The 18206-nt window shown below is 44.6% G+C and overlaps 1 protein-coding gene across 3 annotated transcripts in view; it reads left to right on the top strand.

Moving 5' to 3' along the window:
* RXRA (retinoid X receptor alpha) overlaps positions 1–11307 on the top strand; it is a 288589-nt gene extending 277282 nt beyond the window's left edge. For all 3 annotated transcript variants that reach the window (XM_020981921.2, XM_020981920.2, XM_020981922.2), the window contains exon 10: positions 3442–11307. In XM_020981921.2, the coding sequence (XP_020837580.1) occupies positions 3442–3589 (148 nt within the window). In that variant the 3' untranslated portion in view covers positions 3590–11307. The remainder of the gene's footprint in view (positions 1–3441) is intronic.
* Positions 11308–18206: the final 6899 nt, after the last annotated feature.

Below are 18206 nucleotides of genomic sequence, written 5' to 3'. Positions count from 1 at the left end.
ATTTCTGCTCGATACAGGGGTGGGGGGAACCCTCTACGTCTTAACAATTAGATCTGTCTGAAGGTGAAATGGAGCTGTCTTTGGAGGTCTTCAAACAGGAACTGGATGACTACCTCTTGAATATATCATGAATTCATGGTTGGACTAGATTTCTTAGAGCCCTTCTTAGAGGTTTCTTAGAAACCTCAAATGTTAGCCATGAGAGGGTGAACTTAGGAATTCTTCTCCCCTAGGTAGAAGCTTAGAATATGGTTCCACATGGATTTGAAGTTTGAGGATATCCACAGAAGACAGAGCTGTGGCAGATTATTGAGGGACACTGGGTCTGTTTGGAGCCATCCTTAGATTCTAAGGTTTGGTCAGTGGAGAGTGACCTTGGCTTTCTTTAGATCACACTTACTGTCTCTCCCCCCTCCTCCCAACCCCCTGACAGATCCCTTGGATGGAGCAAGAAGGTTATATCTAATCATCTAGGTGTAGTTGGTAACTGAGACCTGGTGTTTCTTGGTTATCCTATTTTCTGAGGCTAGCTCCCTGAATGTAAACCAGTTCTGTCCTTGTGTTCCCCATCCCCTCAAGCCCCTCACCCCTGCATACCCACACTTGCCCTTTGTCCCAGTTTTTAGGGACTTCTTCCTTGGCAGCTTACTGCCCAGATAGGAAAGGCCCAGCCAAGATCCATTTAGAAGGAGTCTCCCAACTCCCTAAAGGGGCGAGCCTGTTGACTTTATTCACTTTCAGACCAAGGTAATAAGAGTAGGTTTCAGTTGGGTTTGGGTAAATCTTTGGTTGACAGATCAATAACATCTCAAGCCCTAATCCTCCGTGATCACCCTCTAACCCAGAGGCAGTTTTATACCTTTTCCTCTGCCTGGAGGAATGAGTCAGGGAGACGCTAGCAAGTTCCCATATCAGGCAACTTGACAGTTGCCCATATGGCCCCATGTGCCTGATCACCCTCCTTGGGTGTTTTTCTGTCCCATCACAATTGCCACTTTGACAGAAGAAACTGGGCCAGAGTTTCCCTAGGGCGTCTGTTGTAGTCTCTCCCTCAGTTTGCCCCTTCCTTGGGAATAGTTACAGACAGACTTTGGGCTGGCAAGCTCACGGTTAACTGTCCGAGCTCTGTTCAGCCATCATCTGGTTCGGTTTAAAGTGAAACTTCCTGGACAGGGTGGGGTTGGGGGGGATGGCAGGACTGATTTGTTTTTCCTGGATTTCTGCCTAACATTCTCGCCAGCTCAGCAGAAAACAGCCCGTTCCCTGGCCTTCCTCCAACCTTTAAACTGCATTTTCGGCTCTAAAATGCTGATTGTATGGCAACAAACCACAAGGATTTTTTTTTCTTAAAGACATTGTTAATTATTAATAAGGCTCAGCCCCTGCCCATCCCCCACCCTGTGTTCATTGCCCGTACCGAGGGCCCCTGTATGTAGCAGCCAGGCAGAGTCAAGGTTTACAAACAGCTTAAAGAAATGTCTGAGTCTCCCCTTCTGGCTCTATTTGCCATACATTTTTTCACATCTCCATTGGCAGCTGAGTATGATCATGACACCATCTCACTCTTTAAGAGTTCTCCTTTTTAAAATGCTGCTCTAATATTTTGCTTTCTCCCTCCCCTTCCCCATCCTCTACCCCTACTCCCAAGCTCAGAGCCAGGAAGCTGAGTGGGGAAGTGAATGCCTTCTGTCCCCAAGTCCACATTAGGTCCCTGGCGAGGGAAGCAGGGAGGGCCCGGAAGAGAAACCCCAGCCTCCTGGAGTCATTTGACTCATTCTAGGCTTGGCAGGAAGGGCACATGCTTAACTGCCCTGAGGTCGGGCTCCCTGCAAAATTTAAGGGGAGTTGCCTTGGGTTCAAGTTCACTAGGAGTGGCTGGACCCTATCTCCTTTCAGAGTCATAACAGTGATATGTGAGGAGTGAAATCAGAGCAAGCAGAAGTTACCCAAAGGAAGAGCGTGGAAATAGAAATCCATTGTTCAACAAGTTTTTTTATTCAGTGCCACAGGGGGAGACAGAAAGCTAGGGCTTGGGTCTCTCTCTCTGTCTCCCTGCCCCACCTCTCCCTCTCTCTCCCACAAGGACTTATTCAGTCTAGCTAGAAAGACAACATTTTAATATGGGGAAAAAAAAATTAAGGGTCTATTATATGTCTGGGACTGTACTTATTGGGCACAGGGGTTACAAAAACAAAAATGAAATAAAATGTTACAGTTTATCCAGGAGACAGCATGTAAATATGTAAATTGTGCAAAATACATAGAGGGTATATCTTTTGAGGTGAAAGTGCTAGCAGCTGAGACAGAAGCATTGGAGTGGGAGGGCAGTGGGTAGGTATTAAGAAAGTCTCTTATATATAGCTTAGCACAGTTTGGGGGGGGGGAAGATTCTAGGAAGCTTAACCCAGTACCCGGTCCACAGTAGGTGCTTAATAAATGTTAATAGATTGAAGCAAAGTTGAGGTGAGAGTGTGTTCCAGGAATGGGGTGGGGTGGACAGCCTGTACAGAGGTGCAAAGACAGGAGGTAAAATGCCCTGTATGAGGAACAGTAGGAAGGCCAGTTTGACTGGAAGTGTGGGAAGGAGAGTAATGTATATATACTAAGGCTGGAAAAATAGGTTGGGGCCAGTTTTGAAGTGCTTTAAAAACTAGGAGGAACTATATATTTGTTCCTGGAGGCAAGAGGGAGGGGAGCCATTAGAGAGTTTACTGAGGAGGAGAGTGACGTGGTCAGACCTCCCCAAACAAAATGATATAGGAGCTAGTACTAACTTAAGTGTTAAGTTTGAATAGAAGGTACTTGAGGAGTTCAGAGCAGGGTGGGCTCATTGGGGCCACAGTAGTCAGGGATGGTTTCCTGTGGGCCTTCACTTCCTCTCACCTTCATCTCCTAAAGTTCTCTCTATCTAACCCTATCCCTACAGAACTCCTAAAGTTCTGTCTCTTATAAGGATGTGGGACTTCATCCCGTCACTCTCAGGCTACTTTGAGAGGCATCCCTCTGGGAGGTTCTGGGTCGATTAAACTGCTTTGGTTCTTGGGGATCCATTTTCCTGATCCAGTTAAAATCAGGGCAGGTATTAGAGCCAGCTCCAAGTGATGCACAGGGTGATTGGAGGGGTTTCTTCGCCCTATGTATAAAAGCCACCAACCTTCCAGGTTCTAAAGGTGCACAGCTAGTGGGTACTATAGTGGACATGGCATTGGATTTGGAGGCGAAGGACCTGGTTGGATGGCCAGCTCTGCTGTATCCCACTGGTATCACTTTGGGCAAGTGCCTTCTCTTCTGTGGGTCTCAGTTTCTGCAGTTATGGTTCAGCTTGGATCTTTAAGACTCCATCCAGTTCTTAATCTTAGTCTGTTTTGAAAAGGTTTTGTACTTTTTTCACCTCTGCCATTTGCATCTCATCCTAACTCCCAGTGTCCTCCCTGTCTGCAGGTTTGCCAAGCTCTTGCTCCGTCTCCCTGCTCTCCGGTCCATTGGCCTGAAATGCTTGGAGCACCTCTTCTTCTTCAAGCTAATAGGAGATACACCCATTGACACCTTCCTGATGGAGATGTTGGAGGCCCCGCACCAAATGACATAGACCAAACCTCACCCCATCGGGTCAGTCCTTTTCTGTCCAGTGGGAGGCAGCCCCCACCTCAAGCCCCTTCTCCCAGCCTCTCTGCCGATGCCAGAAACATCTTTTGTTCTGTTCTTCTCAGCCTGGATGACATCCCGTATCCTCGCCTTGGTCTCCATCTCCGTGCCGCCTTTTGCCCTTTGGGGCTGGTTTGCTCACTGCTACACCTAAGAAATTTATTGTTATTATTATTTCTTTTCCATTACTTTTCTTGGGATGAAAGGCAGTGGAATCAGGACAACAAAAGGGAGAGAAATGGTTTAAAATCGAAGCAAACCCTAACCCTTTCCATCCTCCTCCTGCTTGGTTCAGTCATGCCCCCTGTCGCCTGCCACCCTTTTCTCTTCTGGGTTTTGCTCTTGTGGGGACATGGGAGAATTCTCCGGAAATGGAGTTGGAGGACAATCTGGTCACGGTGGCTTTTGGGAGTATCTAATGGGGAGGCAGGGGGCTGTCTTATTCTTGCTGTTTGTTTTTTCAGATCACCTGTTCCTTGGTTTTTTTTTTTTGTACTTTTATTTTTAATTATCCATTATTGCCTTCTTCAAAAAGAGGACATCTTCTCTCAGTATTGGTGACCTTGACAGTGTCGGTACCCAGCTAACCCATGACTTGCACAGAGCATTGTCATCCTTGGAAAAGAGGAGGGAGGGGACAACAAGGAGGTGGGGGCCAGGCTTTCGTAGTAAACGGTCCCTGCTGGCAGCCCCCTCCACCCGTCCCTGGGAAGACTAGAGGAGGTGATTTTGGCGACTGCCATTCGACCCCACAATTACCCTTCACTCAGTGAGAGGGTGCGTGCACCATTTTTCCAAAGATAACAAGCTATTATCTCAGCACCAGAGCCAATCAAAACATGAGCCAACTTCAATGTACAGAATTTTTTATTGTTTGGGGGGGGAAAGTGTTTCTTTAAGGCTACAGTGACTCAGATATCCTTTCTCCCCCACCCCCTTCTTCCCTCCTCTTAGCCTCCCAATTTCTCCTACTTATCCTAGGTTCCAAGCCCTTGACACCTACACATGTACTCAAATTTGACCAAGGTCAATCTTACCCCTGGGTGTTGGCCTTTTTTCTTGTTTCCTAAATTTCTTTTTTTGAACCACTGAGGGCTCTTGTAGTTGGCTGAGACTAGCCACTAGAGTTTCTTGAGGACTTGGACTTCCTAGGTTTGGCTGTCTTAAGGTCATCATTTAGCTCTCTTCAAGTAGCTTCTTGGAAGAAAGCTGGCCATTCCAGATGTATTATAGGCAGCTGTGAGCTCTGCAGCCCACACACAAACACACATACACACATTCTGGTGGATTGCTTTATGCACCATTAACACAGGTCAGCTAAAAAGATTTTCTGCTTGGGCAACTGGGTGGCTCTATGTCAACGAGCCATATGTTCCTTGAGTCCTTTCCATCTCTAAGACTCCTTATTCAATTTTCTGTTATTCAGAGGGCATTGAGATTTGAGGCAAAAAAGGAGTTAAATCACAAGAAGACCTCTGAGTCTGCCCCACAATCAGGGCAGTAAATTACCACCCAAGAAAAGAGAGGAGTCCCCTGGGCCACTTCTTGCCCATCGTTAAAAGTGAGTATCTTTGGTGACACCTAAACGTTTTCTGTCTCATCCTCCTCCAGGTTATGTTAGGAAATATTGCTGGTTTGCTGGAGGCAGCCTGAAAAGCACCAGGTTTCTCTATGACTATACTCCATTAGATTTCTAGCATAACATCATCTCAGACTTATGGAGGCTTTTTATTAATTATCTTTGAAGACTCTATGAATCTTCTAACTAGTTCTAACTAGTGTTATCTAGTTCCATTTAATGTAGGCATGCCTTCTACAAAATGCTTGATGAGACAGCCATCCAGCCTCATCTTGAATAATGGGGGCTCGCTATGTCCTGGGGTAGCCCATTCCATTGTCAGACAGCTGATAGTGAAGAGGCTTTGTCTTGGACCCACAAATCTTCCTCCTTATGACTGTTATCTAATGATGTTGGTAATTATTCAATGCTTCTCAGACTCCAAAAACCCAGTGCTTTTATTATCAACAGGTGACTTATGTTCCAGCTCATATAGTAGGAGTATCTTCCTGTCTTTCTAGACAGACGAATCTAGTTTGAATTTGGCCTATTTCTGCTGACCTCCACACTTTTCTTCTTCCATGCTCATCCTTCCCATGCTTCCCACTGGGCCTGAAGTATTTCCTGTCAACAGGTGCTTCCTCAGAAAGAAATGATGAGAGAAGAGCTAAAGAAAAGCCAGGCTGGGGACTCTAGTTGAGGTAGGAGAAGGAAATGACCATTCTTTCAGAATATTCACTCAGAGCCAAGGATGAAGTCTCTGTATTTATTTATTTTTTTTTCCCAACAAAGAGTGTTTCTTCAAGGCTTAATTGATTTTAAGTTTGAGATAATAAGTTATAATTTTTTTTAATGTTTTCTACCTTTTCCCCTAGTCCCTATTTTCAGCTAGTAGTTGTGCTTGAACAGTAGCTTTGTCCTGTCTGAAGTGAGACAGCATCAGTTATGCCTGGCTTAGGGAGAGGAAGACTTCACACCACTGCTCACTGCTCAGGTGTATCAATCCTGAACATTAGATGAGGTTATACTTCAGTTAGTCCAACCTGGAGGGAAGGTGGCCTCTTCAGCCAAAATCTTCCCCCTTAAATGGCCAATTCTGAATGATTTAAATGTTGGTTGTGATTGTGACATGAGCTCTGTACTTGGAACCAGAACACCAGCACAGTGGTCTAGGTTCTGCCATTTTTATGACAACATGATCATGGGATAAGTTCTTTCCCCTCTTGGAGCCTTGAATTCCTCATCTATGAAATGAGGGAATTGGGCTGGATGAATTCCCAGACTCATTCTAATATCTAAATGGGACCTCTTTCTACTCTGGTAGGTAGAGAGGATTTCTGGTATACTTGTGTCCATAGCAGTGTGGAAAATTGGGTCCACAACCAGCATATCTTGCCATTTCGAACAAAAATCTGTCAGGCAGAGGTCAAGAGCTAGTCATCAGCCTTATGAAAGATAACCCCAAGTGTTTCTGGGTAATTCTTCTTTTCCTTCCCACTTACTCTTTGTACTTTCCTCTGGGGTCCCGCCTGGAAAAATATGGTGGGAGAAGATGCTGCTGCTCTTGCCAGCAAGAAGAAAAAAGCTGGAATGTCTGGTCCTAGCTATGAAAAGCCTGGGATAAATGTAGACTCAGAATCATTTGGGAAGAGCCGTGGATATAACTTATCACTGAGAACTTGCTCTCATAGTGGTAAGGGATATTGGGTGCCTGGAGTGGGCACCCAAGTGTAGCACAGAATCCTTTGTTTTCTCCTGCATGTTCCAAAGTGAGAAGTCTCCCTCTCTTCCCCAGGAAATCTAATTATGCCACTGTAGCCTTAAATACACCACCCCATTTGCATGAATCCATAATAGGGTTTTATTTGACTCATTAATTTGTATTTCCTTAAACTCTGGCTTTTTTTTCCTCTTATCATTATTATTGTTGTTATTATTATTATAAATATACTGCTTGTTTGGAGAGGTGATATTTGGGTAAAATGGCACATTATTCAATAGAGAGTTAGGACTTTTATTTAACCAGACATTTAGTATTCTCACAAAAATCTGGTTCAATTAAGGTGATTTTTTTTGTAATTATTATTATTTTTTGGTGGGACAATCTTTAATTTTCTAAAGATAGCACTAACATCAGCTTGTTAGCCACCCTTTGCCCCCATATCCCTGTTCTGTCTCTTTTCTTCTGGCTTGGGGGAAAAAACAGAAAACTAAGGCTAAAATGGAGCTTTGAGCAGTTAATGGCTGGTAATTAGTCCCAGCAGCCTTGGCTATCTGGTCCTGTAGCCTCTTCCTCTTTCTCCCCCTCTGGCTCCTAAGGGGGTCCCACCATCAGCAAAGCCAGGAGAAGGGCCATGCCTGGAGCTGTAACACATGGACTGTTTGTGATTCTGATATGGGCAGCAGTTGCCCCAGGAATGGGCCTTAATCGTTTGTGCACTTTGACCTCTGGGCAGTATCTCTATATTCATATCATGCTGATGGAGCACTGAGGAAATGTCACTTGCTAAAAACCACTGTGAGTTCCGTGGGACCTCACTGGGGCAGAAGAGCCGGAATTCTTTATTTGCCTCTGCCATGCTGGTTAATAACTTCCCCCTAAGTCATACTTTTCCTCAGAAGCTGGCTTATCTGTGGGTTCTTTAGAGTATTCACCCCATGGTCCATGGCGCTGTCACCACCCCATTAGCCCAGTTGAATGGGCCTGTCAAGGCCTGCCCAGAGGTGGAGAAGACTTCCTCTGAATAGTTGGCTCACACACACCGTTATCCAAGGCAGGGCATTTCAGAAGAGCCCGTACAGTTTACCTATGGCCTGTTAGTTTCTTTCATGGTCTTGGGGGAGCCCTGCCCTAGTGTTTTCCATCATAATTTTGGGTCCACAGGTGATAGGGAAGCTCTTGGTGAAACCATCTTCTCCATGGCCTCCAAAAATGCCCGGGCAGAATTTGCAAAGCAGTGGATAATCAGCTGATGTTGTCCCCATCACTGAATGAATAAGGTGCATGATCTATTTTAAGTTGATACATATGTGTGTGTGTGTATACATGTATGTACTGTAGATATATACACTGTATATATATCCCCACTCACATATACATATATTATGCCTGTAGCAATTACGAATGTTTTGTGTTTATTTTTAATCAGTTTCTTTTTTCTGTTTTCCTGTAAATTTGCTTCATGTAAGCAAGTACATAAGGACCCCTCCTTTGGTGAAATCTGGGTTCGAATGACTATCTTAAGATGAGGAGATGCATCTATTTTAAGATGCTGTCGGGTAACAGCTTTAGCAGTCCCCGCTCTTTGGCAATGCCTTAGCTATGACAAATACGTAGCTAAATGTCTAGAAAGAAAGACGAGTAAACAAAGAGATAAGAAAAATGTCTAAAGCATCACTAGGTTAAAAAAAATCTATTTTTGTACAAATGTAATTTTATCCCTCGTGTATACTTGGATAATGTGTTTGGGGAGGGGGGAGGGAGTTGTTTTGTTTCGCTTCTAGAGATTATTGTATACACTTTCTTGGTAAAACGTTCCGACTTGGAGATGGAGAATAGTAAAGAGGGAGGGAAATCTTCCAAAAGTGTTTAAAAGCTTTATATGCAATCTCTTCAGAAATATTTTTATTTTATTTTATTATTGTTATTTTTGTTTCTGGAATGAAACTTCCAAGTTTTCTCTCCCCCCCCCCCCAACTTCTTTTGTAAGTCCTGTCCCGTTTTTGTTGAATAGCCTGGCAGTCCTGCAGCTCTGTTTTACTGTGAAATCCCGTCCATCTGTCATTGGTCATTCAAAAATCACTGCTGCAAATGCTAGGATTTTGATGAACAGTGGGATAGAATTTGTTGGACAATGGGGTTAGAATTGTCCAAAATAAAAAAAATAATAATAATTAGGGGGAGAAAAAGCAGAAACAAGGAAAATATCATTTAAAACTGTCATGCAGTTCAGATTCTTTTTTGTTCTGTATGGGCATACTTTAGTTGGAGGTTGAAACAGTACTTCAATGAAATCCTATTTGCAGAGCTTTCTGAAGTTCTCTCCTGTTCCCAAGCAAGGCCGCCTGCCAGCCAAACTCCATCTGATGGCTTGCTTGAGTCCAAATGTTGTGATTATGGGCTCTAATGGTCAATGGCTTCCTCCCCTTGCCGCCAACCCACAGGGCCTGTGGGGAAATTGAAGGGGAGAAAGAGGAGAGAGAGAGAGAGAGAGAGAGAGAGAGAGAGAGAGAGAGAGAGAGAGAGAGAGAGTTGAAGTTAGTGGGTACATCCAGTACCCACTTGAACTGGAGTCTCATGCTGTCATCAAACATTTCCCAGGAGAATACAAAACACATTGACATCAATTTTGCTTACCAAGTGGGCAGTGGGGAGCAGTGAGCCATGAAACTTGCATCCACTGACTTCTGGTTTCCCCATGGACCCATGCAGCATTTAGCAGTGGTTTTTTTCCCATTTGTTTGTTTGATTTTTGCCTTCTGGATCCTTGAGTACCTTGTGATATTCATATCCAAAGCATTTGGGGGTGAACTTTTCATTAAGCTGGAACCTATCTCTGCCTCTTCTTATCCTTTCTCCTTTTATTTTCATATTTTTTTTCCCTCTCCCTGAATTGGTTCAATTCCAGAAAGCTCCTCAGAAGGATGATAAACTGAGTGAGTCTAGGGCCAAATGTTAGTGGATGTTCAAAGGAATGGGAAGAGAACATCCTGTAACATCTCTGTGTTAACTAGCTTGACATGGGGCTGGAAGATACTTGTGGATTGGTGTCTCTCTATGTCCATGGTGCTCCACAGCTCACAAGCTGGTGAGTCACTTTAGACCAGGCTAAATATGTAGTAGCATTTGGTTTCCTCTGTAGAACCTCAAAATAAATGATGTAATATAACTGCCCGGTTAATAACAGGTTAATAATAGCCACCATCTGGCTCCATCTCATGTGATAAATGCTTTTTGTCTCCAAGCTGTCTGAGAGCCGAGGGCTACCCCAGGATCCCCTGGGGGACGCCTGAGCCCAAGTGGCAGGTACTACGAGTTCTGAGAGAATACAGACTCTTCAGTCCCTAACTGCCCAAACCCTCACCCCCACCCCACCCCACCCCACCCCACCCCAGCTCTAGCCTGAGCTGCATAATGCCTTGGATCATCCTCCTCTCTGAAATGGGGAAGAGGAGCTGAAAGGAGTGGCCTTGAATGTAACTAACCTGGGCCTGGTTCATAGAACAGACTGTTAAACTTATTGGTTATGCGAAAAGAAGGGCATTCTTCTATTCTGATGGCTAGAGAGTTTGGGGTGTGGGGAGTGGAGAAGAGAGATACGAACCTCAGACTAGTGGCTTCCTTTTGGCTGCAGAGGTATTTCAGACCTAAGACAGATAACCAGAGAAGAAGGGTATGCTGCTAGCTGGGAAACTCGAACGCAGTGTTGAGCCTGACCTGCTTCAGAGTGAGGTGAAAGGGGTATAGGGAAATTTGCAGAGGGTTAGTTGACAACCAAAGACAAGCCTTGGAGCAGTTTTGGGGAGTTGAACCCTTGCCCTCTGTCCTAAGGCCAGGAACGAGCAGGAAAAGAGAGAGACAACACCTCCCAACACCTTTGGGTCACCTTTCCGCACCAGTCAGGAAGGGGCTTACAGCAGGGACAAGAGAGGGATTGTGAATGAGCTCTGTCCTCCATGTCTCAGAGATGAGGGTGGCTGAGGTCTGACACTTTGGTCTCCGCTTGACTCCCAGCAAATGAATACATCTGTTTATATACTTAATAAAACAAAACAAAATTGTTGATTCCACATGGCATCTGTCACCTCCTCTTTTCACTTGCACTCCCTCTCCTCCTTGCTTCTCTTGCCATCGAGGCAGATGCCACATGGGCTCATGAATTGGGTCCTTTTTTGTCCCACCCACCCAGAAGGGAGTGGGACTAGGGAGTGAAGGCCGTGGGATTGGGGGCTCTCTGGTGACCGGCCCTCAGGGAGGCTGAGAACCCCCCGCCATTAGGTGGTGGTCATGCTTCTGCAGGGATCAAAGCTCCTATGCTGAACTCCTCTGGAACTTGTTGCTATCAACTCATTATTGTTTAATGTAATAAAATCTGTTACGTATATACCTTGCCTGCGATTCTTTCTTCTCCACATTCCTGGCTCCAGGACTTGGTCAACAATGGGCCATCCTCCAAGGGGTGGTAGGGGGAGAAAGCAGAAAAGGTAGGTTGGAGATCTTCTCTTTGATGCAAGGATGTTGGGATTTTTTCCTGTAGACGGTGAAGAAGTCCTCTACTGCACCTGCTCCCAAGGGCACACTCACCATCCAGCCCCAAAGGTAGAATAAGTGCCTGTCTGGTTCCTGTCGCCCAATAGAATCTTCATCCTCCTGCCTGGTGCTGCTTAGCAACCTGTCAGCTGGCCTGTCTACTACAGCTGGTTTCCGTAGTGATACCTGCCCAGGGTAGACCCTGTGGAAACAGAGACACAGCACTTAAGAAGTTGATCCCCCAAGGGAATTCTGGCCCACACTCCTACTTGGGAAAGTCATAGCCCCATAGCTGGCCTTCTGTGCCTGGAAGAGGATGCAAAGACCAAGCCCCTACCCTCAGAGAACATGGGATGTGGTTTGAGAAAGGGACCCACTCCTGGGAAGAGATAGATTTATATTAAAGGGTGTGAGTCTAGTAGTAGAAGGAACACCGGACTTAGGGCCAGAAGGTCTGAGTTCAAATTCTGATTTGTTCACTAGCCATGTGGCCTTGGACAAGTCACTTCACTTTCATGATTCTTATTTTTATCATCTCTAAAGGAGGGGGGAAGAATAATTGTATTATTTAGCACCAGAACATAAATTTAAAGTTAAGAAGGGACTTGAAAGGTCAACTAACCATTTTAGAGGTGAGTAAATGGAAGCCCGAAGAGGTTCATGATTTGCCTTCAGTCACATTGATGGCAGAGGTGGTATATGAATCCAGAACTGTTATTGTTAAGGACATTTAAGAAGCTGTGTTATGGAGGGCCAGATAATACCGTATTGCAGATTAGCTGTGCTGCTGACCTGCAAGGCAAGATTTCTTAGGAAAGGGCTTCCTATGTGTATGAGGTGGGGAGGGGGAGCTAATTCAGTAAAGAGCACTGAGAACCTAGATTATCCTGAGATAAGAGCCACTTGAGGGTGATACATAGGTGCAATGGATGCAGTGTTTATATACCTGGAAATCAGACCCCCAATAGATCGTGCAGTGCCTCCCTTCTGCACAGATGCAGATAATAGACAAAAAATCAGAATTGACTTCTCTTTTATTAGTTTCCTACCAAGACAAGCACAGTGGAAAGAGCCCCAGCTTTGGAATCCAGACAGCGATTGGATCCTGGCACCAGGATTCGATAGCTATGTAATTGGGCAGGTCTCTTCACTTCTTTGAACCTTGATTTCCTCGTCTATAAAATGGGAATAAAAATTCTTGCAGGACTTACCTCACAGCAATGCTGTGAAGAAAATTCTTTGTGAACCTTAAAGCACCATAAAAATGGGCGTGATTATTACAAATGGCCCAGGGATGTATCTGCAGCTGTTTCTGAGGGAGGTAGGACAGTGTCAGAGAGCATTTGGGGGAAAAGAGCAGAAGTGCTAAATCCCTGGATGACACCTTCAAGAGTAACACTGAGTTAATTGGAAGTCACTAGCTCTAGGAAATCCCATCATTGCCTGGAGATGATTTGGTATCTAGGAGTTCTGCCCACTCTGCAGGGAAATAGAGGAGTTCTCGACTTTTCTGATGTGTACAAGTGGATTAACTGCTTTTACTAGGAGACATTTTTATCTTGAGCCAGAACCCCAGTGGACCCCAGCAGGCTCTAGGGTCCCTCTGCCCAGTTGCTGACTTCCAGGCTCAAATCTCCAACTGCTTATTGAACATCTCAGACTGGATGGATGTCTTGTAGATACTTTAAATTCAACATGTCCCTAACTTTCTCCTTAAAACCTCCCCTCTTCCTCATGTCCTTGTTATTGTCCAGAGTACCACCATCGTAACAGTCATACAGACTCACAACCTATATGCCATCCTTGACTCCTCACTCTATTCCCTGCCTCCAAATTCAATCAATGGTCAAATTTTATCATTTTATCTACATAACATTTCTAGTATATTGCCTCTTCTCTCTGATACTGCCACACCTGGACTATTGCAATTGCCTGCTGATTGGTCTCTCTGACTTGTCTTTTTCAATTCCAATTCATCCTCCACTTAGCTGTCAAATTAATCACCCTAAAATACAAGTCTGAACCATACCACCCATTGGATCAATTCCAGTGGCTCCCTGTTACTAAATTTAAAATGCCATTTGGCTTTTAAAGCCAAATAACCCGGCCCTTTCCTACCTTTCTAGCCTTCTTACACTTTATTCCCCACTATATAGTCTGTGATCCCATACCTGGCACAAAGTGTGTGCTTAATGAATGTTTATTGATTGACTGGCCTTCTTGCTCTTCCTCCAAAAGATGCTCCATATGATTGTCCCCCATGTTTGGAATAGTCCTTCATTTTCTGTCTCCTAACTTTCCTAGCATCCTTCAAGTCTCAGATAAAGTCTCATCCTCTGCAAGAAGCTCTTCCAGCACCTTAATGTTAGTACATTCCCTCTAAGATTACTTACAATTTGTGCCCAACCTATGGTAGAGCCTTCTGAGTTCGTGTTTGTCTGATCAGCCACAGTCAGACACACTGTACATTGACCCTGACATCATGATGCCATTTTGGTTCTTTTCAAGTACAAAGGACATAGTAACAGTACCCACAGTTTATCCTGTATTTATCTTGTTTGTACACAGTATATTCCTTTGGGCAGAACACCCAGGTAAGGGTATGATACCCTTTGTGGACAGAGGGAGAGGAGGAGGGAGGGAGGGAAGGAAGGAAGGAAGGAAGGAAGGAGCTGTGTTGCCCAGCTGGAACTGGCTAGCTTTGTCCCCAGTGGGGCAGCTACTACTACTAAGAAGTGGTTGCTTGTCCTTCGTTCTGGAAGAGAACCATATAAATTTTGATCACTGAAACCTTGAAAACTTTCTTGGGGTCTAAGGGCTAGATTTCTTTCTTAAGGACCATGCCTTAAACTTGGATCATTCTGGGTCCCAGCCCAAGCCTCACTGGTCATTGTTTGGGCCCTGATTATCTCAGAGTAAGTGTAAATAGCAGTTGTTTCTGTTTTGGCCAGAAACCCTGAGGGTCTTCACCTCCCAGATTTTTTTTTTGACTAGGTAAAAGAGGCCATTCTTTGCCTCATTTCTTACCTAGCCTTAATTACTGATTGGACTTAGCTTCTGTCAGACTGAGACCTGGAAAAGACCTTAGCTGAAAAAGGCCACGGACTCCCATGTGTTCCGGGCCATCTCCAGTCATCCTGGTCTATATCTTGCCACTGGACCCAGATGGCTCCAGAGGATAAAGTGAGGCTGGTGACTTTGCACAGCCCTTCCTCACTTTAAATCCAATTTACTTGCAAGTTATGACGTCACCTCCCTGATGTCATGGTCCCCTTCAAGAATGAAGGACAAAACAACAACAACCCAGTCTTCGTATTCAGTAAGCCACAGTTTGTCAGTCAAAGCTAAGCAGACTCCTAAGTTTGTACAATGTTGTCTTCGCGATTAGATTGAGAGCTTCTTGAGAGAAGGGACTGACTTTTGCGTTTGTATTTCCAGAGTGTGGCACATTGACTGTTAACCTCAGTTATTTATACATACACATACACATGTAATGTATGTATGTCTGTATGTATTACATTACTAAATAGTATTCATTGTTTTTGGATCATCTGCTTTAAAAACTATTCCTGCTGCACTTCTAATTCATTAATGATGACAAGAACCAAATTCCATTCATCTAGTTCATCTTTTTCAGTTAACAAAGGGAGAAACAGGTGCAGAGAGAGGAAATTACTTGCCGAAGGTTACACAGTGAGCTAGTTAGTCATACAGCTGGGACTAGACTCTAGAGCTAGGTGGCACAGCAGATAAATCAGGAAGACCTGCATTCAAATCCAGTCACAGATGCTAGCTGTGTGACCGTTGGCAAATCACTTGACCTCTGCCTCAGATTTCTCAGTTGTAAAATGGGGATAATAATAACAGCTGCTTCCCAGGGTTGTTAGGAGGATAGAATAATATATTTGTAAAGCCCTTAGCAAGGTGGCTGGCATGTAGTAGATGCTTAATAAATGCTAATTTCCTTTTCCTTCTTTCCCCTTTGGATTCCCAGGCCCAGTACTACACCACAAGCAGTCAGTCAACAGGTATTATTTACTTACCATGTGGCAGGCACTGTGCTAGTCACTAGGAGACAAAGGGGAAAAAAAGTGACAGTTCTTGCCCTTGATGTCACCTTCAAGTTTCTTTGTGGGTTCCAGATCCCAGAGTGACAAAGTTAGGGTTATTAAGCAGTGGTGATAGATGGTTTTTCCTCTAACTTCTCTTCTCTCTCCCCTGTCCCCTTTGGAGCTGTTCAAACAAAATCTCTCCCCCACAGAAAGACCCTAAGAACTCACAGTTTCGGAAATGTTTGAATTGAGGTAGGGGAGAACCTCAGCTGTCAAGTCCAACCCTCTGATATATAGATTGGTAAACTGAGACACACAGGCGACTTGCCCAATTTTTCACAGCTAGTTGGCAGCATCTGAATTCAAGTCTTCTAATTCCTAGTTTATTGCTTTTCTCACTGCACCAGGCTGAACTTCAGGCTCCTGACTCCTGTCCAGCACTTATTCTACCAAACCCACACTGCCTCATTTAAATGGGAATTGGCTCTGAAATCCTTGCAGCTGAAATGTGCCAATTTTAGAGAAACTGGAGGCTTTCAGTGGGCATTGTCTGAGTTCCAGTTGGGACTCCAAGCAGCTGACTCCCCCCTCCTCCCCTTAGGCAGGCCTCTATTTCCATCAGAGTTTTAGATTGGGGGTGGGGAGAGTGGGAGTGGGCCTGGGCAGGGTGGGAACAGACAGCCTTCCCTCTCCTGGATCCGGAGAAGTTGGTTTCAGCAGCTCAGGAAAGTTGGAACTTCCAAGGACAAAGTCACACTGCCACCTGCTGGCAAGTGAGAGATAGCGAGCCCCAAAGTGGAAGGAATCCGTTTGGTGAAAGTTGTGGAGCTATGTATGCAACTAAAGTCCTGGGAATCTCATGCAATATAGAGCTGCCAAGGATCTTAGAAAACCATCCAATCCAATGTTTTCATTTTATGAAGTCTGTTTCTAAGACCTCACCTCAGACCTCCCGCATTCGGAGAATCGCAGTCTCACAGTTGGAAGGGACCCCAGAGGAAGTATAGTCCTACCCTTGTCTGAGCAGCCACCAGTGGAAGAAATACTACCTCTGGAATCAGAGGCCCTGGGTTCAAATCCTACATGACACATATTACCTGTGTGACCTTGGACAAGTCACTTGACCTTCGTCCAAGGGCCTCAGTTTCCTCATTTATAGAATGAGCAAGTTGGACCAGATAGCCTCTGAGATCTCTTTCAGATCTGGTACTATGATCCTACCATCCAGTGATGGATTAGGGTAGGAGAGGAGGAAGTAATGAATTTACAATCCCTGGAGGATATCTCTAATTGTCAGGAAATTTTTCCCTGTCAAGGGACATCTGCCTCTCTGCAACTTCATCTATTGCCTCTATTTCTTCCCACTGAGACCAAACCTAAGGAGTCTAATCTCTCTTCCACAGGATGGCTCCTAAGTGCTTCAAGATGGCAATCGCATCCCTCATTCCACCCGTTCCCATTTTTTTTTTTTGGCCCAGGCTAAATATCCTGTTACTTTAATCCTCTTTTTTTTTTTTGGCTAGACAATGGGGTTAAGTGACTTGCCCAGGGTCACACAGCTAGTAAGTATTATGTGTCTGAGGCCAGATTTGAACTCAGGTCCTCCTGAATCCAAGGCTGGTGCTCTATCCACTGCACCACCTGGCTGACCCTACTTTAATCCTCATGTGGCATGGTTTCTAGTCCTCCATCCCATCTTCACACCTTTCTTTGGTCATTCTTCAGCTTGTCCACATCCTTCTGGTGCCCAGAACAGAACACAATATTCTAGATGTAGTTTGAGCAAAGCTCTTCTGGAAGCTACACATCCCTCCTTTAACACAGCCAGCATCAAGCTAACTTTTTCAGCTGCCGTATCATACTAGCTAACTCACAGTGAGCATACAAACCACTAAAACCTCCAGGTTTTTTCCCCATGATTGCTACACCTTTGTCATACTGGTTTTGTTCATTTGATCTTTTGAACCCAAATATAGAACTTTACATTTAGCCCTGTGAAATTTCACTGTGAGAGGCAGTGCGGGATAGTGGATACAGAGCCAGCCTTAGTGCCAGGAAGATCTGGGTTCAAGTCCTGCCCCTGGCAGATATTGGCTGTTACCCTTTCACTGCTATAGGCAACTTTCTAAGAGGGTTAGTATCAGAGAAGCTGCTGATTTGTACTGGAAGAGAGAGTTTCTACATATAGGAAATTGCAATATCAATGAAATCACTGTCTCTATCCCTTAAATTTCGTCTTAATTGATTCAACCAATCATTCTATCCTATGTGAGTCTTTTAAAAATCCCAAATCTTTCATCCAAGATGTTAGCTATTCTTCCGAACTTTTCTTTCATTTTCAAATTTTATAAGACTTCAACTGAGTCATTGGGAAAAAATAGAGGCAGCATGATGCAATAGAAAGAAGCTAGATTTTAAGTTAGAGCACCTAGCTCTGCTGTTTATTACCTATGTGACTTTGGACAAATTTCTTTACCTGGAAAATAAAGGAGTCTAATGAAGTGAATTCTAGGGTCCTTCCCTAGTTTACAGTTAGGATTCTGTGAACCTCTATAGAACAGCATAGGGTGAAAAACCAGAGCCCTGAGGTAATCCATTTGAGGCCTCCCTTTAGCCTGACATTAATCACCTCTCTCTGGACCTGGTTATTGAGCCAGTTTTGAATCTACTTGACTGTTCTATAATCTAGCCCCCATCCCTC

The sequence above is a fragment of the Phascolarctos cinereus genome, unplaced genomic scaffold (genome assembly GCF_003287225.1).
Source record: "Phascolarctos cinereus isolate Bilbo 61053 unplaced genomic scaffold, phaCin_HiC Scaffold_2;HRSCAF=192, whole genome shotgun sequence".
NCBI lineage: Eukaryota > Metazoa > Chordata > Mammalia > Diprotodontia > Phascolarctidae > Phascolarctos > Phascolarctos cinereus.
This window is presented reverse-complemented; position numbering and strand designations above follow the sequence as displayed.